Source organism: Stegostoma tigrinum, chromosome 28, assembly GCF_030684315.1.
Source record: "Stegostoma tigrinum isolate sSteTig4 chromosome 28, sSteTig4.hap1, whole genome shotgun sequence".
NCBI classification, from domain to species: Eukaryota; Metazoa; Chordata; class Chondrichthyes; order Orectolobiformes; family Stegostomatidae; genus Stegostoma; species Stegostoma tigrinum.
In genome coordinates, this window is record NC_081381.1 from 29,306,208 (window position 1) to 29,331,471 (window position 25,264).

The following is a 25,264-nucleotide window of genomic DNA, read 5'->3' on the forward strand; positions in this document are numbered from 1 at the left end:
GCTGCTCCTCTGCACTTGCTGCCATTGTCCTTCAGAGACATGATGAGTTTGGAAGGTACTATTGTTCTTGGTGAGTTGCTGCAACGTACCTTGTAGATGGTATACACTGCTACCATGTTGCACCAGTGGTTAAGAGGGTGACTATTTAAGGTGAGAAATGGGAAGCCAGCCAAGTGAAGTGTATTGATTCCCATTCCTGACATACATTTTGAGGATAATAGACAGGCTTTGGGAAGTAAGAAAATGAGTTCAACGTGGAATTCCCAGATTTTGACCTGCTCTCGTAGCCACAGTACTTACATGACTATTCCTGTCCCAAGTGTCTTTTTTTTTCTGACAGTGGGTGGTACTCCTGCTTCTCAGAAGCTCAGGATGCAAGTATTAATTCAGGACTTGATGGCCAAGGAAAGTATATTCACTTGAAAATCCTTCTAACACACATTATTGTACACTACTGTTGGAGGGGTGGGGGTGAGAACCAGTTGGCTGGAAGGCTGGTGTGGATCAGGTTGATGCCAATAGCACTGGGTTCGAACCCAATTCTGGCCAGGGTGCGCTTTGGACCTGTCTCCTTATCCTAGTTGAAGCCAAAATTTGTGGAACTGGAAGTTAGACCTGCTTTAGGATAGAGAACTCGAGATTTTTTTAACATTGAAGTTGTCCAGATTATGAAAGGAACTGACAAAGTTTATCTCAACTATAGTACACTAGGCTGATCTGGAAAAGTTCAGCACGGTAATGATGCCAAACATTAAGATGCTCAAGTTAAAATTCAGAGGCAGGAAATGGAGGGAAAAATCACCCCATGACTTGTTACCGTGCAAGATGCTCCATCAAGCAGGTGTTTTAGAGAATGGATTGGGAGGTAAGTGAGGAGCTAATGACAGGAACAATGCATCAAAAAGAGCTGGTTTTAAAGAACTTAAAATCCATTATCTGGTCCTATAATTTCTAATGGTTTTTGTTGGGAGATAATCCAGTCATTTTCAAGTAAACCAATCACTCAGAGTATAAAAGCAGAGTACCAATAACAGTACTAATAAAACTGAAAAGAAATCAAAAAGAAATAAACCTTAACATCATGTTAACATCATCTGTTCTTCTGAAAGCAATATTGCAAAGTTGTAGGGCTTGGATCCATAAGAAACTATTGTAATTGTAGCTGTCCCAGTTTAAACAATGCAAATACTGCAAGACATAAGATAATTTACAAAACATAATTTGAATTGTTTCTGAAGTTTCAGTTCAAATTGACTCTTCTTTCCACCACAGGAAATTCAGTGCATCATTGCAGTAGGTTGTGTGGTCAAAGTGTTATTTTTATTTCATACCATGGGCAGTACGAAAACAATTCTAAGACATAATGTTTAAGGAACAGCTGCCTCTGACCATCAGTGTTAGTCAGTGGTTTGGTTCTCAGGGTAGCCAGCTCAGAAGTGTTTCCTTCACATCCTTTCCATCTCCAGGCTGACTGGAGGAAACCATTCTTCACTTCATTTTGCAATGTGTGCAGCGAGGTTGCTTCCTGAAGATTGAAATGGAGATATGCGAGGCATATCTGCAGCGAGCTACACCAAATCTCGACTGTCGAAACAAACTGAAAGACTGAGTCATCTAGCCTTGAGACGTTAGCTTGCCGTCTCTCCTTGGATGCTGCCTGACCCGTTGTGATCTCCAGTATTTTGTTTTCAGTACAGATTCCATCATCTGCAAGAATTTTCTCCTTCAAAGACTGCACCATCAGGAAGGCTGCTGTCTGGACAGCTGCTGGCTATCCTTGGTGAGTGCTATACAATTTATTCCATTCTCACTGTTACTATTTCATTGGCTTATATATAAAACTAATCAAAAAACACAATGTTCCTGTTCTTAGCAACTGAGAAAACACCTTTAAGGCAAGCAAGTGAAATACATGAGAATTTAATACAATTGATCCCCTTGTGCCCAACATTCAACATCTGATGTGATTAAAGTGATCAGCATTTACATGACTTCTCAGATACTTTTCACAGTTTAAAAAATCATAATGTGACAGTGTCAAGATTTCATCAATAAACCACTTTTTGTATGAGGGAGTTGAGCATTTTTTTTACAGCATATGTGTAACAATAGCAATTAACAATAAATTGGATTTAGCAGTGATTTAAAAAAAACAATTGGTTAGTGGTTCTTTACAGAATCAAGCTGGAACAACAAACCTACAGAAATTTCAAGTTACTGGGTTTTTATTTTCTGAAGAATGTCACATGATTACAAACCATGCTGTAAGGCAAAAGTGCACATGTATCTGCCACAATTGGTTCTGAGTGTTGGTGGTCTACCAATGATGGTGGATCAGAACGAACATGTGATTCAGATTCTTTCCAATGTCTGATCACCTGTTACCTTGGCTCAGCTCCTTATTAGCACAGGACCAACCTGGGGGAATGTCAGCCCAAGAGCCATTCTTTCATCAGGTTTCACTACACTGGTATGACTATGAACATGAGCTTTCAATCCCAAAGTAAAGCTGTAAAGTTGGACACACCTCATTATACTTTCAGTGCAAAAACACTCGATGGCTTACTGGAAGAATCGTACCTTAAAATACTAATTGCATTTATTAACAACAATAATTAAATCAGCCTCCACCATCTAATCCTCTGGGTCCCATGGAGGGAAAGACTATACTCCTGCTATCCTAATAGTTATTCCCTTAACTTCTAATTCTAGGACATTTCAATCAGTCAAACACTCATATTCACTACAGGCAACATGATGGCTCACGCCTCAAGTTGGGAGGAGTACATGATTTTAAGCATTTCTTCCAAAGTTAGAGATGCAGCTGAAACCTCAGCAATCTCAGAAAAGCAACTGACCGGATTTGCGATGAACAATTTAGCCCAGCGATTGACTGCAGCAGGGAAATTTAAAAGATCCATCTCTCCTGGCAACTGTGAATCTTCAGGACTGACACTTTATGATATTGTAAGATTCTGCTCCCAGACTTGCACAGCATCATAACAAACATGCTGTCTTGTGGGTCAGCCTTTGTTGCATGTGTCCCTCCACTTCCCATGTCATTTTGGAATGAATTCCTCTACTGTTCACATTGCCCCTTATTCCTGGTGCAGTGTTAAACTGTGGGCCTGGTCAGCTGGCTGTTAAAGATCGCATGGCATTTTGAAGAAAGCTAGGAAATTTTCACCAGTGTAATAAAACAAAGAAAAGCAGATACTGAAAATCTGAAACAGAAAACAAAAATGGCTGGAGAAACTCAGCAGGTCTGGCAACATCTGTTGGGAGAGAGAAACAGAGTTAATGTTTTGGGTTCAGTGACCCTTCTTCAGAATTTCAACAGTGACTGCACTTGAAAAAGTACTTTATTGACTGCAACATGCCTGGAAAGTCACTATATAAATGAAAGTGCCCATCTCTCATTCTTCCAGAATAAACATTGACTGCTTCCTTGTTCTGTACTCTTTCACCCAAAGCACATCCTTGGAAATCTACATTCCAGCAGCTGTAAATGTGCATTATCCCTGACATTATTCCTAATAGTTCTTTTACAATCTCAGTTTATGCTGATGAAAGCTTTTCTTGGTTGTTCTCTGCATGATCAATTTTTGGTGAAAAATATTGCTTAAAAAAAACAGCTTTTGCTAAGTTCCTTGGTGATAACAATTTCACTATTAACATTTTTTTTTGTTATGTATGTACCTAGATTTCCTTGAAGCTGACTGAGGGAGGACAAAGACATGAAGAGCTCACAGGATCTCACCTCAGAGGAAAACTGCAATCTTGAAGCCAATTTCCAGTACGACTTGTTTCCAGTCATCTACAGCATTGTGTTCATTGTGGGCTTGATTAGCAATGCCACAGCTTTGTGTCTCTTGACCAAGGAAATGAAGAAATCCTCTTCATCTTACATGTATATTACAAACCTGGCTGTGGTAGACATTGTTTACATTTGCACTTTACCTTTCAGAATCCACTACCATGTCAAAAAGAACCACTGGCCCTTTGGGGATATAACCTGCCTGATTACGGGCATTCTCTATTTTGCTAATATATACATCAGTGTTGCTTTTCTTAGCCTCAGTTGTGTCGACTGTTATATTACAGCGGTCTATCTGAGAAAATGCATCAGGATGAGGAGCACACACTGCCCTGAGATCATCTCAGCTCTGGTATGGATCTTCTCCCTGCCTGTTATGCTTTCCCTAGTCTTTGGTGGCTCACTTACCGTCACCTTCAAAAACAACATGACAGCTTGCTTTGAGAACTTTGACCCAGAGACCAGGAGCAACAGAGTGACAGTCTACGACATAGTGGCGCTTTTGTTTGGTTTTGTCATCCCATTCGCTGTCATCATGATATTTTGGCAGCTAACAAAATAGCCCAGATGAAAGGTGGTGTCCACAGGGAAGAGGCTTTGACAACAATGTGAGTTATTTTGGTGATCTTGTTTTTTTGTTATGTCCCTTATCATGCCACCCATTTGCTACATTTCCTCGCTCGCTTGAAATTTATTCAGAACTGTGCTTTCAGCAGCTTTGTCTACAAGTTCAGGAGAATTACCATGGCCCTTGTCAGCCTCAACAGCATTTTAGACCCTGTGATATATTATTTCACAACCATTCATTTTAAGTTAAATTATAATAAACAAAAGAGGTCAATTAAGCAAATTTTACATTATGATCAAGACGATGAATTAATTCAGCAGGATAAAGGTGTTGCCTGGCAGAAAACTGAGATCTAATACTGATGGAATGTGCATAAACTGACCTCAGGAGCTGAAGAAACACTGGTTTGCTTCCGCCCTGGTTCAGTTTTGAAATGATATTTTGTTGCTTTCCTATCCCCATGAGGAAACTAGGAACAGGAATATGTCAATTATTTTCTCAAGTCTGTTCCAGCATTCAGTGAAGTCCTGTCTATGCTCTGAACTCATTCCATTTGCTCCATTTCCCTTAATGTTCTGGGTAAGAAAAATCTATCAATCTCATAACTGAAGATCTTGCATCATTTGCCAAATTTTGAGAACATTCTGAACACCTATTGCTCATTGTGAAGAGCTTTTTGAAATATTATGGGCAATGCATTGAATAACAGTAACAAGGAGAAATCCAGACCTTTTAAAAGTTCCTGTTTTCCTCTTTATGAGACGAATTACTTCAGTACCATCCAGTTATCCGCACAGTGAATAGCTCAGTATCAGAGCGTGAAATCTTCCAGAATCAACTTCACTAATGTGACATCCAGGCACTTAGCCTTTTTGGTCTCTAAATAATTTGTTTCATTCTGGTCTCTCTATTTTAATTCATAGGCTTAATTTAGTAAATGTAACCCATCTCTTGATCTTTAGTTGCCAAATTTCAGTTGGAATTTTGGCTTTCAAGAAAAATATTAATTAAACAATATATTTTTACTTCAATATGTTTCATATTTTCAGGTATTAACGTTTCAAAAAAATAGCACGTTGCTTCACCTCAAAACAAAAAGTATCAAGAAATGCAAAATTAAAAATTGGAATTTGAATGACAACCACAGTTTTACGTTTCAGAACATTTTGACCAATTTTTTCACTGAAAGGATTTTATAAAGTATGGCTTGAGTATGGCTTGCTTCATCAAATTCTAAAAAAGCCTCCGAAGAGTCAAGTTAGTCTCAAAACATTCTTCCTCTTCTCAGATGTTGCCACACCTATTGAGTTTCTGCAGCTCCTTTTTTTTTTGTATAAATCCCAGCACTAAATCATCGAGCTATTTTTAACCTATTATCTACCAGCTACACCCATTTTCTAATCAATCTCTTCAGAAACATTATCACATACCTTTGGAGGAATTGGGACTTGAACACAAGACTCCTGCCTCAGAGGTAAGGACATTACCATGTACCACAAGATCTTTTCCCATATCTATTACAAATCTCTCTCAGGAAAGCTTGAATGCCGAGAAAAAAGAAACAAATTAATAAAGACTTAGACAAAAGCCTCTAAATAATTACCAACATCAGAAGGGGGTTTCTGGATCCTCCTGCCTGAGTGCGCGCTGGGAGATCCCATTTCCATTCAGTGTCTGGCATGTCTGAAGTAGCACCTGCTTCTCAGAAACTAATCGGAGCTGGGCGCTTTCCTGTTCTCTTTTGAAAGCTGCTTCAGGCTGGAGCATCAAAGACCAAAGCCAGCCATGAAAATGGAAGCAAGTTCAGTTCAGGAACTTTTCTTCCATATTTATTCACAGGATGTAAGCATCAATGACAAGGCCAGCACTTATTGCCCATCCTTAATTACCCCATAGAAGGTAGTAGTGAGCCACCTTCATGAACTGCTCAAATTCTGTATGATATAGGCATACTGCAATTTCATAGGAAGTTAAAGATGTTGGCTCAGTGATGAAGGGATGATACTTTATCTCCAAATTGGACTGGTATGTTACCTGAAGGAAAACATGCAAGTGGTGATATTCCTGTGCACTCACTGGCCTTATCCTGGTTCAGCAGAGGTCACAGCTTTAGAAGGTGCTCTTGAAATTGACAGGCATGTTGCTGCAGTGCACTGAATGAATGGTACATCCTGCAGCCACATTGTGCTGCAGATGTTGGGGGGCAGGGAATCATTGTGTAAGGTAGCGGACAGGGTGCAAATAAAAGCAGTTGTTTTGCTGCAGATGATGTCAAATTTCTTGAATGTTATTGAGTCTGCACATATTGTGTCACGCAAGTGCACAGTATTCCATCAAATTCTTGACTTGTGAATTGTAGTTGGTGGAAGGACTATAGAGATACAGACAACAGACAAGCAACTCACTGCAGAATTCCCAGTTTCTGCCCTACTTTAATACCTGCAGTATGCGTGTAGCACATCCAGTTATGTTTCAAGTCATAATGGCCATAATTATGAGTTTGTGTTTGAGAATATGGATATCCAACAGACTGTTGTGTTCGCAGAAAACAACAGTTTCATATGGCACAGTAAACGTCATAAAGCAACACAAAATAGATGACAAAACCCAAACAAATTTTAAAATTTATTTTACAAACATGTTCTGGTAAAATGAGTCAAAACAGTGTGTCAGCTACATCCATTCTCAATTTTCAATTCAATCCATGTGCCTGCTTAAAAAAACAAAATTGAACCCTGCCACTCTGTTCCATGGCTCATGACTCATAATCTGCAGGGTACATACATGTGAGCTTCCAAATCCAATTTTCTATAAACAATGGCATACTTAACATAGCTTCTCGGAACCTGCAAGGCTCAACTCTTACACAAAGGAGGCAAATATAAAAAATATGAAAAAGATCATCTGTGCTACTCAATTTATTTTCTGCCATCCAGTGGGTCAGAGAGCAACAGATTGAGGCAGTCCTTTCTTTAACAGGGTTATCAGGTAACTGCCCAATTCTTCATCCTAGAGATTAAAAAGAATTAGTAAACATTGTTAACTTCATAAATGCACAAGCAGTATTGATCATAACCTGTTCCTGGGGTAGGAACCTCTTTGCACAGGAGGTAAAGAACTGATTATCGAACTGTATCTTCTGACTAGTTTCAAATACAGTAAATCCTCTGTATCTGCAAATTCACGAATCATGAATTTGCTTATCTGCACCAAAAAACGTCAATAAAAATCAGTCAACATCCACAGGCGAAAATCACATAGCCACAATTTTTAACCTATTTTTGAATAAGTTCTGCACTCTTGAATTTCATCATTTGCAGGAGTTTTCAGGAACGGAATCCTTGTGGAGATGGAAGAATGACTGTACTTAAAACAGTTAGAAATAGGTATAAATCCCTTAATTGGGTAGATTGATCAGCCAATCCTTCTATGTATTTTTAAAGAAAGTATTTTGCATGTTATAAATCAGCTCATTTAAAATGAGCTAATTCCTCTGTGAGGTGTTCAGGCTTTTGGCGCAGAATTAAATGGGTGTATAATCTGTGCTATTCTATGATTTTACTGTGCTGTGGAGGTGTCGGTGTTGAACTGGGGTGGACAAGAGGCTTGTGTATTTGCAAATACATTCTATTTTGTTCAAAAAAAATGAAACCAGCCTGATTCCAGATTAAAACACAGATTCTAAATAAGGCCTCACACCTATTATTCATCGTCTTACCCGAGATGTTATCCCTTACACACTGATAAAACCTTTAATTATCTCAGGGAAATGACTTGAAAGAAATTCTGGGATTTGCATTTTAATCAAAAGAAATCTGTATCTCCTTTCTAACTGATTAGAAATTCAACAGGAGGCGGTCAGCAAGCCATTTTTAGGGTTGTTAACTTTCTACTTATAAATTCTGTTGCTATACCTGCTTTTCCACACTACACCTGAGAAAGGAGCAGTGTTCAGGAAGCTAGAGTTTCCAAATAAACCTGTGGGACTATAATCCGGTGTCGTATGATTTTTCTATCTCCAAGGTGCTCTGTAAATGCAAGTTATTGTTGAAACAGATCACGACTTGTTAATTCACAACTGCACTTCAGTCCTACTGGATGGGAATTTGTTTTGCTTTCATCTGTTGGAAAGTTTACAAACCGAATAACTTTTAACTATGTTTCAGAGATAGTAGGAACTGCTGATGCTGGAGAATATGAGATAACAAGGTGTAGAGCTGGATGAACACAGCGGGCCGAGCAGCATCAGAGGAGCAGGAAGGCTGACGTTTCAGGCCTATACCGTTCTTCAGAAAACTGAAGGAATTTCTGAAGATTGGTCTAGGCCCGAAATGTCAGCTTTCCTGCTTCTCTGATGCTGCTTGGCCTGCTGTGTACATCCAGCTCTACATCTTGTTATTTCTTAACTTTCAAATATGTTCTGTACTCCAATTTAGTTAGATTACACTTTTTAACCCAGGTAAAAATGAACTCCATATAACTTTCATTCTGCCACAGTTGACTATTTGGTAATTTTTAAAAATCCTCTGTCACATAAATTGAAACACCATCAGATAATGTATCAGGCACTCAGTGTTAATAGGGTACAAAGTGTGCAGTTATTGTGTCTTACTGATGGCAGTTACAGACTGGAAAATTCGTATTCTCTCATTTGCATAGTGACATTTGCAATAGGTCACACAGTCAGCCCAGTAGATAAAAGACAGGATTGAGTTATATGATTAAGATTAAAAATTACAGAGTTCAGTTCCCATTTCAAATTTGTGTCATGGAATCAAAAAGATTAAAGAGACGCACCCGCACACACAGACATGCCCGCCCACAGAGATGCACCTGCGCATAAAGACACACCACACACACACCTCTGCGCAGAGACATACACTTCTACCCACGCACAGACACACCCGCCTACAGAAACGCATTTGTGCAAAGGCACCCCCGCCCACAAAGACGCACTGGCGCGCACACACACAACCCCGCCCACAAAGACACACCTGTGCATACACACACATACACCCCCGCCCACAGAGATACAAGCGCGCACACTCCCGCACAGAGATGCACCTGCGCACACAGACACCCCTGCCCACAGAAACGCACCCGTACGCACAGCCACCCACGCCCAGAGATGCACCCGTGCGCACACGCAACCCTGCCCACAGTGACGCACCCGTGCGTACGTACACACCACTGCCCACAGAGAGGCACCTGCGCGCACACAAACGCCCGCCCACAGAGACACACCTGCGTGCACACACACACACCCCCACCCACAGAGACATACCTGCGCGCACACACACCCCCGCCCAGAGAGAGCAACCGCACGCATACACCTGCCCACAGAGAGCACCCACGCACACACACCCGCCGCCCAGAGACGCATCCGCGTGCGTGCATACACCCCCGCCCAGAAACGCACCCGCGCGCGCACACAAGCCCGCCAGAGACGCACCTGCGCGCGCACACACACCCCCCCGCCCAGAGACGCACACAAACACACACCCCGCCCAGAGACGCACCTGCGCACACACATACACACCCCACCCAGAGATGCCCCTGTGCCCACACATACCTCAGCCCACAGAGACGCCCCTGTGCCCACACACACCCCAGCCCACAGAGACACACTTGGGCGCGCACACACCCCCGCCCACAGAGAGCACTTGCGTGTGCACACACACACACACCCCCGCCCAGAGATGCACCCGCACGCGCACACACACACACCGCCCCGCCCAGAGACATAACTGCGCGCGCGCACACACACACACACACACACACACACACACCCGCCCAGAGACGCACCTGTGCGCGCACACACACCCCCCGGCCCAGAGACGCACCTGCACGCACACACCTGTCCACGGAGACGCACCCACGCGCACACACACACCCCTGCCCACAGAAACGCACCTGCATGCACAGACACCCCCGCCCAGAGATGCACCCATGCGCACACACAACCCAGCTCACAGTGACGCACCCGCATGCACACACACACCCCCGCCCAGATATGCACCTGCGCGCGCACAGACTCCCGCCCGCAGAGACACCCCCGCCCACAGACGCACCCGCACACACAACACACACACCCCCGCCCAGCGAGAGCACCCGCACGCATACACCTGCCCACAGAGAGCACCCGCGCACACACACCCCCTGCCCAGAGACGCATCCGCGTGCACGCACACACCCCCGCCCAGAGACGCACTCGCGCGCGCGCACACACCCCCGCCCAGAGACGCACCTGCGCGCACACCCACACCCCCGCCCAGAGACACACACGCACGCACACACACACCCCGCCCAGAGATGCACCTGCGCACACACATACACACATGCCCAGAGACGCACCTGCACGCACACACACAGACCCCCGCCCAGAGACGCACCCGCACGCGCACACACCCCCGCTCAGAGATGCACCTGCACGCACTCACACACACACCCCCGCCCAGAGACGCACCTGCGCGCGCACACACACACACACACATATGCCACCGCCCTCAGAGACGCCCCTGGGCGCGCACACACACACCCCCACCCACAGAGACGCACCTGGGTGCACGCACACGCACACATGCCACCGCCCACAGACACGCACCTGGGCGCGCGTGCACACACATGCCACCGCCCACAGACATGCACCCGCGCACACACATCCCCGCCCACAGAAATGCCCGTGTGCACAGACACCCCCGCTCACAGAGATGCACCCGCATGCAATCGCGCACACCCTCACACATAGAGACGCACCTGTGCACACAGATACACCCCCGCCCACTGAGACACACACACACCAGCGCCCACAAAAACGCACTCAGGCACATGTGCGCACAGACCCCCCAACCCAGAGACGCACCCGTGCACACAGACACATCCACCCACAGAGACACACCCCCGCACATACACGCTCCGATGTGCACACACACCCCCACCCATACAGGCATACCCATACACACACACACACACACCCCGCACAGATGTACCCACATGCGCCCATACCACACCCGCACATGTGCACACACACCCCTGCCTACAGATGCACCCGCGCACACATGGACAGACCCCCGCCCGCAGAGACGCACCCGTATGAGCGCACACACACACCCGCCCATAGAGACGTACCCATACACACACACACACACACACACACACTCACGCGTGCAGCCCTGCCTACAGGTACACACCCGCGCACACACAGACACACACACATGCCCGCTGACAGAGATGCACCTGCACAGAGGCGCGCGTATACTTGCACACTTGCACCTGCCCACGGAGATGCATGTGCATCCTTCCCTCTGCCCACAGAGGCTCTCACAGACACAAGTTTACATTTTCTTCAGTTCACTGCAAATATTCTGCTGCTCAAGGGATGGGCTGCTTCAAACAAATTTCACAATTGCAGCTTTTTTCATATTTCTTTACTACAGAGCTAGTTTGGATATGGCAGAGTCAGCATCCCTCTTCGGGGTTTGGATGTCTGAGATGCTTGGGATATCTTTGGAAATTTCCCAACCTCACCAATTGCCGATCTGTATAAAGCAGGACATGAAGACACAGAGCCTCCATCGGGATACAGGACAACATGGGGAGTATTCTGAACACAAGCCTAAGGTTTACAGGATTCCTCACTGGACATAAAAGACAGTGGATCTCTAAAACTGGATCACTCACCTGGTAGGTCCATGAAACTAACACGTCCTTAGTACTCTGATCATCAGACATTGCACTGATTTTAATGAGGATGGACTCCACCATCACAGAGCCATCAGGCAGATGTTGAATGGGATAATCTTTCATTATGCTTCAAGACAATAAGGAAAGAATAAAAACAAACTTATGAAAAATTGATTAGTTGAATTATTTTGGAACCTTTTGTATTTAATACTTTATAGACTGCAACTACTTTAAGAAATATCCATATGAAGTAATATAATGTCTATTAAGCAATCCTTTATTGACAAGTAGGTCAGTGGCTGAGTTACAGACACAATATTGTTTGTGTGCAGCAAGGCTATTATTCAACTCCACATTGTGGGCAACAGTCTTACTGAGCACGCTAATATTTTTAATGGAAACAGAACACAGCATGTCCAAGATCTCAATATAAAGATCAGTTGCTTCAGTAACTGGACTATCTACTTTTCCTTCCAGGAACAACTGTGTTTCCAGGGAGGAACATTCTTCCATATTATCGCCTATGCAAATCAGTCAGCTATATAACACTAAGGGCTCCAATCCAGACCACTTAGCCACCAACTGCAGAACAGAGATTCGTCATGGTTTGGGATTTTTTTGACCATTTTGCTACAGCATACGTTTGAATAGGAGCTACGTTTAAATGTAGGGATTTAAGGGAAAACATATTCGCATTAAGCCTGAGATAACAAGGTGTAAAGCTGGATGAACACAGCAGGCCAAACAGCAGAGGAGCAGGAAAGCTGACGTTTCGGGCCTAGACCCTTCTTATTAAGATTATTATTATTATTAAGGCCATTATTGAAAAGAAAAAATCAGGTGAAAAATGGTTAATACTCTACTGACAAAAAACGTACTGAGGTGGTTTCTCTGAAGATTTTAACAATAACCAATTTGTTAGCCTGTAGTGACAGTCACTAACCACCTCAGAATCATTTTCTTAAGTAGCACGAGTCAAAACACGCTGCAGAAACTATCTGACATAAGCATCCTCTTTAATGGCCAACACGGGGAAGTCAAATAGAAACAAAAATGTAAACCGGCTGTGGCCTTAAACAAAAATCTCGTAGATCCTGTTTTGACTACGGCCGCAAGGTTAGCTCACGCGAGGTTGGGGTGAAGTTATTTAAGCCAAGGAGTTGAATGGCAGATGTGGAGAAGTGTACCGTCATTATCCTATATTATTTCAAGTGATTGCATTAAATGGGACCAATCATAACTATTGTGGACAATATCAAAGCTACAGACTAAAGAAACCTGTCAAGTCACATGTTAAAGAAGGGCAATAAATGCTGGCAAGCCAGCAATGCCTACATCCCATGACTGAAAAATAACATGGTTGAATCGAACCAGTTGAAATTGGCTAAGTATCATTTTTGTCAATTCCACTTTTGTCTCTCCATGAGGCCTAGTGTGTTTTCTTGGGTTGTCCCATTACCAACACACCATGCTTCTATAGCTACCTGCTTGTATTCCCCCATTTACCGTAGACACAAGTACTCAGCACTGCCAAGGCACCCTGGGATCAGGTGCCCAGTGCCATCTTGGATGCCCAGCTGTGCATCTGGTCAACAGGTTGAAGTCTGGGGTTGCCTTTCACTTCACACATAGTGGAAGAGCAACCATAAACCCACGCTTCCCTGGATATATAGGTTACACAGCAGAGACGTCATTGCTCATGAAAATGCATGGTTTCACAGCTATCACTATTTAGGATCCAAGCCACATAGCTTACCAGTCCTTCGTCTCATTTCATCTTACAATTCTGTCAAAGTTAGTGCTACTTTTTCCCACAATGCTAGTGCGCCCTAAATTCTTATAATGATTCAATGTGTGCCCAACTCCGGCAGGGAAATCTTCAAAAAGGTTCAAAACATTCACTTTTGTTCAGCAACAATCGAAGTGAACAATAAATAAACAGAGCTCCAAGCACGTCTGGGAGAAGAATTGCAAAGTTGCCTTTCAAGGACCAATACATTTACAGTTCCTTTGTAAGGCATCCAGCCTTCGAAATGAACCAGAACCACCCAAGTTCACAAGGTTGGAAGTCTTGTGGCAGCTTTTCTTCAGCGGAGAGCGGCAGGAGCCGGGCGGAAGTGAAGTCGGAGCCGAGAGGCAGTTGGGAAGGTAAGCGACCGTTATTTAAGCACTTACCTCGAAGCCCCAGGTCCTGCACAGTAGGGCCTCCCTCCCTCCTCCTCTAACGTAATTAAAAGTCCACAGACTTGCAGCAGGAAGAGCGGGAGCATCGATCAGAGGCCTACAGGTGAGGGAGTCTCTGCTTTAAAGATTAGCAAATACCTACCTTGACCGTCGGAGCCCTCCATTCCTGTTCCAGCAGCAGAAAGAGCGGGAGCTCTAACTGAGAAGGACTCTCGTGTGTTGTTAAGGTAAGGCTTTTCAATTTATATCCTTGTGTATTGTGTTTTTTATTAAAAGTTTAATTGCTTAATTGAAAAAGAGTGTAGCAGAGAAGTACTAGAAAGCATTTAATACATAAGTTGTAAAAGTTAACTAAATAAGTAGTAATGGCTGGACAGGTGATGTGCTGTAGCTGTATGATAGAGAGCTGGCTGATCCCATTGGGAACGGCAGCGACCACATCTGCAGCAAGTGTTGGTTGCTGGAAGAACTCCGGATCAGAGTAAATGATCTGGAATCTGAGCTTCAAACTCTGCGGCACATCCGGGAGGGGGAGAGTTACCTGGACACTTTGTTTCAGGAGGCAGTCACACCCGGTAGATTAAATAACTCAAATTCAGAAAGTGTTCAGGGACAAGGTGTGACTGTAAGTGAGGCAGGTAGGGGGATTCAGAGTTCAGGAGCCTCAGCCCTTGACCTTGAGCAACAAGTATGAGATTCTTGCTCCTTGTACGGTTGAGGAAAAGGACTGTGGACAGGATGAGCCAGCTGACTACGGCACCGTGATGCAGAAGGTCATTCAAGAGGGGGGAGCAAAAAGACAGGTAGTTGTTATAGGGGATTCTATAATTAGTGGAACAGATAGTATCCTATGCAAGCCGGATCGGGAGTCCCGCATGGTGTGTTGCCTGCCCGGTGCGAGGGTGCGGGACATCTCCGACCGGGTTGGAAGGATATTGGAGCGGGAGGGGGAGAATCCAGTTGTTGTGGTCCATGTTGGGACTAACAACATAGGCAAGGCTAGGGTAGAGGACCTGTTCAGGGATTATCAAGCACTAGGAAAGAAATTGAAGTACAGGTCCTCAAGGGTCATAATCTCCGGATTACTGCCTGAGCCACGTGCCAATTGGCATAGGGAAAAGAAAGTTAGGGAAGTAAACACGTGGCTAAGGGATTGGTATGGGAAAGAGGGATTCCATTTCATGGGGCATTGGCATCAGTTTTGGAACCAGGGGGATCTGTACCGTTGGGACGGTCTCCACCTGAACCGATCTGGAACCAGTGTTCTAGTGAAAAGGATAAATAGGGTGGTCAGCCGGACTTTATACTAGTGAGTCGGGGTGGGGGGGGAAGGGAAAGTGAAAGAGACAGGGAATATGGAGTTAAATGGAAAGATAAGCAACAGGATAGCATGTGTACAGGTGGATTTAAGCTTGAGGCAGACTAGGAATACACAGAAAGGAAGGATAGCTTAAGACATCTTGGGATTTCCAACCTCTCTAATAATGATAAGAAAGCTAGCATTAAGACACTTTATCTAGATGCTTGTAGTATTCGCAACAAATTAACAGCACAAATCCTCTTGAATGATTATGATGTGGTAGGCATCACAAAGACATGTTTGCAGGGAGCTCAGGACTGGCAGTTAAACATCCAAGGATTCACAACATATCGAAAAGACAGGGAGGTGGGCAGAGGGGGTGGGGTTGCCTTGTAAGTTAAGAATGGAATTAAATCTACGGCACTAAATAGGGTCAGAAGATGTGGAGTCTGTGTGGGTGGAATTGAGGAACCACAAAGGCAAAAAAACTATAATGGGAGTTACGTACAGACCTCCTAACAGTGATCAGGACCAGGGGCGCAAGATGCACCAAGAAATAAATAGGGCATGTCAGAAAGGCAAGGTCACGGTGATCATGGGGGACTTCAATATGCAGGTGGATTGGGTGAATAATGTTGCCGGTGGATCCAAAGAAAGAGAATTCATGGAATGTTCGCAGGATGGCTTTTTGGTACAGCTTGTGATGGAGCCCACAAGGGAGCAGGCTATTCTGGGCTTAGTGCTATGTAATGAGCCAGACTTTATAAAAGACCTTAAAGTAAGGGAACACTTAGGAGACAGCGATCATCATACGGTAGAGTTCAGTCTGCAGTTTGAAAGAGAGAAGGTAAAATCGGATGTAATGGTGTTACAGTTAAATAAAGGTAATTACAGGGGCATGAGAGAAGAATTGACAAAAATCGACGGGAAGCAGAGCCTAGCGGGGAAGACAGTAGAGCAACAATGGCAGGAGTTCCTGGGTGTAATTGAGGACACAGTACAGGGGTTCATCCCAAAGAAAAGAAAGATTATCCGGGGTGGGATTAGACAGCCATGGCTGACAAAGGAAGTCAGGAAATATATCAAAGAAAAAGAGACAGCCTATAAAGTGGCCAAGAGCACTGGGAAATCAGAAGATTGGGAAGGCTACAAAAACAGTCAGAGGATAACAAAGAGAGAAATAAGGAAGGAGAAGATTCGAGGTGAGCTACTGGCTTGGATTGAGGATTGGCTGTCTGACAGAAGGCAGAGAGTTGGGATAAAAGGCTCTTTCTCAGAATGGCAACCGGTGACAAGTAGTGTCCCGCAGGATTCAGTGTTGGGGCCACAGCTGTTCACCTCATATATTAATGATCTGGATGAAAGGACTGGGGGCATTCTGGCGAAGTTTGCCGATGATACGAAGATAGGTGGACAGGTAGGTAGTACTGAAGAGGTGGGGAAGCTGCAGAAAGATTTAGACAGTTTAGGAGAGTGGTCCAGGAAATGGCTGATGAAATTCAATGTGAGCAAATGTGAGGTTTTGCACTTTGGAAAAAAGAATACAGGCATGGACTGTTTTCTAAATGGTGAGAAAATTTGTAAAGCAGAAGTACAAAGGGATCTGGGAGTGTTGGTTCAGGATTCTCTAAAGGTTAACTTGCAGGTAGAGTCCTTAATTAAGAAAGCGAATGTAATTTTGTCGTTTATCTCAAGAGGGTTGGAATATAAAAGCAGTGATGTGCTTCTGAGGCTTTATAAGGCTCTAGTTAGGCCCCATTTAGAATACTGTGTTCAATTTTGGGCCCCACACCTTAGGAAGGACATACTAGTCCTGGAGCATGTCCAGCGGAGATTCACACGGATGATCTCTGGAATGGTAGGTTTAGCATATGATGAATGGCTAAGGATCCTGGGATTGTACGAATTAGAGTTTAGAAGGTCCAGGGGAGATCTAATAGAAACTTACAAGATAATGTATGGTTTAGAAGGGGTGGACGCTAGGAAGTTGTTTCTGTTAGTGGGGGAGACTAGGACCCGTGGGCACAGCCTTAAAAATAGAAGGGGTAAATTTAAAACTGAAATGAGACGACATTTCTTCAGCCAGAGAGTGGTGGTCTTGTGGAATTCATTGCCACAGAGTGCAGTGGAGGCCGGGACGTTGGATGCCTTCAAGGCAGAGATCGACAAATTCTTGATCTCAGAAGGAATCAAGGGCTGCGGGGAGAGTGCAGGGAAGTGGTGTTGAAATGCCCATCAGCAATGATTTAAATGGCAGAGTGGACTTGATGGGCCGAATGGCCTTACTTCCACTCCTATGTCTTATGGTCTTGTAGCTCCCAGGGTAGTTGGCACAGACCCTCAAAATGTTATACTGATGATCACAGATGACTTGCACATTGATAGAATGAAAACTTTTCCTATTGAGGAACTCAGCTGCATTCTGATATGGCACTCTCAATGCAATGTGTTGACCCTGGCATCTAGGAGAAGGCAGCTATGCTGCTAATCAGACTGCCTGAGCTACAGCACTGGCCACGTTGCAGGGAAACGACAGGAAGCAATGTGATCTAACAGAAACTGCATTGGTATTAGCCTTGATCCATTTCTGGGTGAACAACTGAATGATCCCTCACAGGTTCCCAGTGGTTCCTTGGAGCAGCTACCTAAAAGTTTAGCACAGCTGTGACAGTGTCCAGGAACATCCTCAGTCTGCACAAAAACTGTACCTTGCTCATCTGGAAGAAACTGCAACAAGGACAATAGAATCTGGCCCTTATCAATGTTCTGAGAGGAACTTCAGCAGTTGCTAGAAATTGCTGCTGCTCCTGAGCTTGCTGGTATATCTGTTGCTCCTCCAGCTCTCTGCACCTTCATTCTATCACAGTAACAGTGATGATAACACTTGCTTTGGCTGGATCCTTCAGTCATATTTGCAAAGAACCCGAGTGGGGATTATTAGAAACAGAACAGGATTTTCAGAGTGTGAGAAGTAAGCATTCACATTACTCACAAATGACTGTTTAGCATAGTCCTCCATACAGTGGGACATGGAGCAATCCAACAAGCAGGGTCATGGAATGTATCCATATGGAACTTTGACTTTGCACCTTATTCTGATAAATTGTGGTATCAGTCACATTGCAAAGATACAGCAGGAAATTATAAATGTTGAGTGAGTAGAGATCTTGCCCTCCCAGCCCAAAATCACTCAAGAAATACACTATTACACATAACACCATATTGCTGAACACTTAAAGTTCAAGATGAAAGGAAATCATTTCTATGCTCCTGTGCAGTCTCTGAATTCTCACAGTGTCTTTGTGCTGTGGCCAGCAACTCTCACTTGCAAGGTCACCGTCACTCTGGTTACTTCTGCATCAGAGATGACTACCTTCAAGCTGCAACAACCAATTATTTGCAACTAGCATCAGCCCAAAACAGTTGTATGTTTCACCTGTGCAATGCTATGAACACATAACTTTTACCTGGACTGTCAAAACACCCAATTGATGCAAATGTTTCTTGAAGGGCCTGATGCTGCACACAAGTACAGCCAGTGTACTCAGATAGGAAAACAAACCCCCCACTCCAGGTTTGGTTGTAGCTATTTCTCATTTTCAGTGCATGTTTGAGTCAATTAAATATGGAAGGCAATGTGGGTTGCGCTAAGCAGAGGGTGTCTCAGGTTCTCCCTAGTTAATCAAGCCTGCCCATTAGCCCCACAAATGAATTACACTTCCTTCAAGCCGATTAGTACTGATCATCCATACACTTGCACACATCTCCAAGAATTACATCTGCAGCCCTCATCATTACTCCCAGAGCCCCAGCCCTCCGTTTAGTCATGCCCACCATCATACTGCCCAGTCCCCCACATCAAGGCCACACTGGTGGTCACTGATAATTCCTGCTCCTGCAGTATCTCCTCCCAGGTATTGTCATCTTCCTCCCCATTTGTCAAATTTTCCCCTTCACCATTTTTGACCCTTCTGCACCCAGTGTTGCTGTCTCCAATTCTCAGCACTGATTTAACCAACTTCCCTAACAAAATGGTTTCATCTGATGTGCCTCAATTGACCTATATTCAGCAGAACTGAAAAACTTGGACTGATGACTTGCCAGGCCCGAAATGGATCTGTGTGTAGCTCCGTCTGACTTGTCACAAATCCTGTAACTGTTTGAATGGGATCTGCAGAACCTATCATGGCCCACTCCACTTGTTGTGGTGAACTGCACCCACTGTGTCCACCCTAAACAGTCAACTAACTTTGTTGAAGGCCCCAGACTGAGTTCAGACAATGTTGTGACTTAATATTCTGCAACAGCCTGACTGATGACTGCTCCCCCTTGACATGACTGAGGACTATTCCCCTTCGACTCTGACACAAGCAAAGTGTTCACCAGCTAGGCCACTGTTATGTGCAGTAGATGAGAGATTGACACAGCCCCACTCCCTTAGCTGACAATCATGACAAGTGTCGTGCTTTGTGTCTACACTGAAAGGTAAGAGAGATACTCTGAGCCTTTAAGCTGTGGCTGAGTGAGTGAGCGCTAAGAGAGTGAGCGAGCAGCCCTGAGACACAACCAGGTTGAACCCTCGAGTTTGATGCCTGTCCCCGAGTGCAAAGTATCCTTGTAGCAGTATTCCAATGTAAAGTGCTGGTGTGTTCTAAACTAAAGCACTGTACCACAGAACCACACAAAGTATATCAAAGATGTGCCAAGAAAAGGCTATTATGGGTTGGATACCAAGTCTGTGGATGGGGAGTATGTGCAGTTACTGTCCATAGAATAGTACCTGGAGGTGCTGGTTCTGAGTGTCCAAGATGGAGATCTGGAAGGCCTAGGAGCAAGGTGAAGTCACCAGGTTATTGCTACGACTTTGAGTTGTCACCATCTAATTTTTATTTGGCTGGTGGGAGAATGGGAAACCAAATAAAAACGTGGTGAGATTAGGTAATAATGCAAATTGGCCTCTCGTGCTCACGAGTGAAAATTTCGTCTTGCCATTCAACAATCAATTAGTTGGAAAATAGAACATTATATTCACAACATTGCGAATCTCTTTGCTGCTGCTCCCTTCTAGGCACGGCCCACGATGTTCAGGGTCTAGGGAGATTACTCCACAATATCCATTCCATTTGACAAATAATGCAACATCCTCTGATTTATGTTGTGATATATGTAGATACTAGCTGATTGCAAGTCAACTCCAGTGCATAAGGGACATAAAATCCAAGTGTGGGAGCTTCCAACACTATCAACCCCAAGAAGGTATCATAGCAGATCCAAAAAATACAAGAACTACTGCACTGTAGGAGTTAGTCATTTGAAATGAACAGTAATTAGTCCCAAACCCTTTTTTTTAAAAAAGGTTAACACTTCTTTGTTTAACCATTTCTTAGTTTATTATTTGCCATCGCATACCCTTTTCAACTACTGCTCTAGACAACATCTTTTTCTTGCTTCATATATCTAACTTCACACCTGCATTTTGCTATGGTTGCAATAAAACTAAATAAAACTAGGTATTACCTCGGTTGGGCTATGTAAGGCAATGTACTCACTTTTTCAGGTGGTTGTATATTCGGTTTAAGGTGTCTTGTTCGGAGTGGTGGTCCTGTATCTGAACTTTGCATGTGTAACGAAGGTGATGTTCACTGAGACCCAATTCTTTCACAGCCTGTTCAGGTGAAACTAGACGAAGGTTCTAAATGTAAAAGCAACAGGAGCAAGTGACTTTCAGCGTTTTTTTTCTCTTTCAATTAATCCCTAAATTTAAACATGCATTACTCACATTATCCTTTATAATCAATGTACCATGCATTAGTTTCGGTTTCTTTGAATCAGGTACTGGGCCTATCGAGCAGAGAGAGAAAAATCAGAGATCATAAAACATAAGTATCAATGACTCTGTTTACCTGCATTTCATGAAAACCTGGTTTTGTTATTTTCATTATAAATCATCTAATCAAAATATCAATTTATCAGTTTCAAACCTCTGCAGGACGCTGTACACTATGTTACTTTGATGCAACATAAGTAATTTACTACTTCTTCAGGTTTTCAGCTTGTCACCAGTGCAGACTCAAATTCCCATGTTCTCGGGTTGCTACCTGCTTATCCTGTGAATACAAGTGGAAAGTTGCCTCCCGTAAAACTGTCTACTACTGACCTGCCACCCTACTGAGTCTTTGGTCCCTGTTCAGAATATAGAACAATCAAAATGTCAGTAATAGGAATGAACCCAACTTCTATCTGTACATGATCAAGGGTCCACTAATATTCACACAGAAGATGCTTCAACATTACAAAAATAACATCACTTAAACTTCCAACCACAATAGGAAAACCTCTACCACACACTGTTGTGGTCAGCCATGCTGGAACAAAACATGAACTCAACTGGTGCAGATAAGGGTGTGTTTTGTGCTAAGGGCTTTCATTCACTAGAAAATTGCTTAAGAATAGCTAAGCTATTCCACTTCATGAAAGGTATCAAGATGTCAGGGAACATGTAACATTTACAAAACAAACTTCCAGCAAAATGTCAGACCGCTTCATTAAAAAAAAGCACCTCTATGAAAAACAGAATGAGGTTTCTGAAATGCTACATCTGGTCAGTGTTATTATAACAGGGCAATGTTGGAACGTACAGCAGACAATGGGAATTAAAGGCAACGGAGATGTGGCTTAAGAAAAGCTTGATGGGATTAGTTGGATAACACACATGACCAATGAGGTAGTTTTGAAGAGAGCAGCCGAAGGACTTTTACAATGTTTATCAAAGATAATTACAACTCCTTGGCCACATATGCAAGAGAGAAAAATGAGAAAATCTGGTAACGACTGGTAAAACTGAGGGCAGCACAGCCAAAGTTACAAAACAGGAAATAAACCAACAGCTTAAGAAGCAAAATAGGTCTAAGATTTCAGAACACGATCAAAATATCAGCCATTAACAAAGACTGTAATAGTTAGAAAGTAATGTTTGCTGACATTGAGAGCCTGGCATCTGAAGACAGGTCTCTTGGGTCCACTGCAGACGTCAATCCCATTGCCCCTTTCAGAATCCTAGCCTCAGGTATGAAAGAACAATGCAAGCAAATTAGCTTACCCGTCCACTAATCTTAATATCCTGCATTATTACAGAATTAGTTCTTGTGTCATAGTTTTGCTATCATCTCTACTGTTATAAACTCCAATCATCCAATAATGTCACAGAAAATCTCAGGTATTTTATTCATGATGCATCCATCACACCTAGCATGGAATGTCAAAAAAAAATCACAACTTACCACTTGTTAAAGAAAGGCAAACTTTAGCCACTAACTGACTCAGTAACAATTAGACCTTGGGCCTTATAGGACAGTCTAAGGTAACCACTGTGAACTATCTTGGATGATGTCCCCCTCCCCATTAAAAAACTATCAGCGTCACCACAAGAAACCTGTCCATGGTTTGAAAATAACAGCCTGCTTTTAACTCTTCTAAAGACAGCAAATTTATCAATCTTCTTAATGTGAAATGGAGGAGTTCTTCCTAGTGTCCCAGCTAATATGTATGCTTCAGTCAAAGTCACAAGAAACAGATTATCTCGTCATTGCTGTTTGCAGGATTTTGCTCTCATACGTTGGTTGCCCATTTCCTACATTACAACAGTGTCTGCACTTCATTGACTGAAAAGCACTTTGGCATCCAGATGTCATTTAAAACATTATAAGTTTCTTCTCCTTTCTATACATTTACTGGAAATAAACTTCCAAACGTTCACATCAGATGTACTGCTTTTAGTTGTATCAGTCTTTGACCAGAGGTGTCACTCTCACCTCTGAGTCAGAAGATTGGGTATTTGAGTTCCCCACCACAGGCCTGAAGATAAAATTTAGGCTACCACTTCACTGCAGTACTAGGGACCAGCAAAGGAGTGAGCTTGAGTGTGACATTAAACCAAGACCTTTCTCAGTGAACATAAGAAACTCCCATGGCACTACTGGAAGAGGACCAGGTGAACACTCCTGCTAACATTACCAAAATGCTTCAATTACCAATAATCTGATCTTCTGATCATTGTCACTTTACTACTTGTGGGATGTTGCAAGGGAATACTGGCTACTGTATTTCCTACATTAGAATAATTATTAAATTTTATAAGTACTTTCACAGGCTGCAAAATATGCTGTGAAAGCTACAACATAAATACACATCCTTCCTACTTTAGTTTAATTATTTTTCTGTGCAGTATTAGGGATTCATGCTGACAGAGAGCATGGCATCATTTCAAATCCCAGCCTTGCCTTCACCAATATTCAAGCACATGCATTTTTCCTGTTGGTAACACGAGGAAGTGAGCTAAACTGGTTGCCCATGTAACTTTTACTTTGGAGTTTCATGTGTTCCACCTGTACAAACAGACCTGAGCAATCTTGCTTTCATGCTTCAGTTCCATGCCAGGCAATACATTAAAAAAATGAGCCATGATTCAATTATACTTTTACTTAAACAGGGAGCTTCAGGTTTTTAAAACTTAAGTTAGCTGTTTCCTAAATCTTAAGGTTAAGAACAATTCAATTACCAAGACTTGAATCCCCTTTGAGCAAACCAAGAGAAATATCCACTGGAATATTGGGATTAGTGACTATTGATGCTGTTTCTCCATTGGCTGGCATGTAGCAATTAATACCTGGACAAAAAAAGATAAGATTTAAAAGTCCTTTTTCTACCATTTTTAACTAAAAATGTATATAGTATTATGCGAGCAAAATATAGTTTACAAGAAGATTGAAATTGCACTCAAAATGTTATGATGGTAAACAAAATGATATCTAGATACATAGGTTGAAAGGATAGATCAGGTAATTAGAAACCAGACAGGTGTAATGAGCAGGAACATTTTTGATTAGGAAGTGAGGAATCAGCTTATTTGAGGAGCATGTTTGGTGATAGCGATTATATTTATGAGCTATTTGTCACCAAATGGGAAGAAAGGAAAAGCAAAATATATAAATATTCATTGATTGGAAGTCTAAGAGATATGAAGGGTTTCAGCTCATTACAGCCAGGCAATGAAATGATTAAAATTACCTACATAGGAAAGGTTTCTTAAGCATGAGTTTTTGGGGATACTTCTTTTGTGCTGATTAAAGTTAGAGATATCAGTGTTCAAGATCATAAAAATGCTTCAGCTTTGGATTTTTTTTCATATCACTGAGCTAGGAAAGGCAAGGCAAATGCAGATTATTGCTGTTTTAACTCCAAAAGTACTTTGTTTTTCTTAAGGTAGAACAGGCAACAGGGAAAAAAAAAATAGTAGGCTTTGGCCACTATTTAAACACTGCTTTAAACACTTATTGGCTTTTATATTCTATAACTCACTCTATCAAGCCTGACAACAATACTCCCACTGCACCAGAAAGAAGTTAGTCTCATTCTATACTAGAATGTGGGCTGCTCTAGGGTTTGTACATGTAAACACCAAGGTTAATGCTACCTAGAGAGTAGTTTTACTTGGGATTGCCAAAACTGGCAGACAGGACACCTCTATTCAAGCTGACTGGACAGAGTTCAAATTCAGGTTCTAGGCATGCAAAGAGCAATGTGATAAATCATAAAATCAGGTTGGTCAAAGTCCAATAAATATAACATACTTTAGCCAGAGTTCATCTAAATATGTTTCTCCATAAGGGATCACGGTGACAAAATGCAGGCATCTTCACAGTTTGCACAGAAA

General features: G+C 43.0%; 1 protein-coding gene and 1 pseudogene across 2 annotated transcripts in view; one reads left to right on the forward strand and one right to left on the reverse strand.

The window, feature by feature from the left end:
• Positions 1-1,709: 1,709 nt before the first annotated feature.
• Positions 1,710-4,946, forward strand: LOC125466537 (lysophosphatidic acid receptor 6-like; annotated as a pseudogene).
• A 2,051-nt stretch (positions 4,947-6,997) lies between these two features.
• ints11 (integrator complex subunit 11) overlaps positions 6,998-25,264 on the reverse strand; it is a 46,294-nt gene continuing 28,027 nt past the window's right edge. For both annotated transcript variants that reach the window (XM_059655653.1, XM_059655652.1), the window contains exons 14-18: positions 24,110-24,217; positions 21,332-21,393; positions 21,102-21,244; positions 12,066-12,195; positions 6,998-7,394 (exon numbers count right to left, since the gene is read on the reverse strand). In XM_059655653.1, the coding sequence (XP_059511636.1) occupies positions 7,326-7,394; positions 12,066-12,195; positions 21,102-21,244; positions 21,332-21,393; positions 24,110-24,217 (512 nt within the window). In that variant the 3' untranslated portion in view covers positions 6,998-7,325. The remainder of the gene's footprint in view (positions 7,395-12,065; positions 12,196-21,101; positions 21,245-21,331; positions 21,394-24,109; positions 24,218-25,264) is intronic.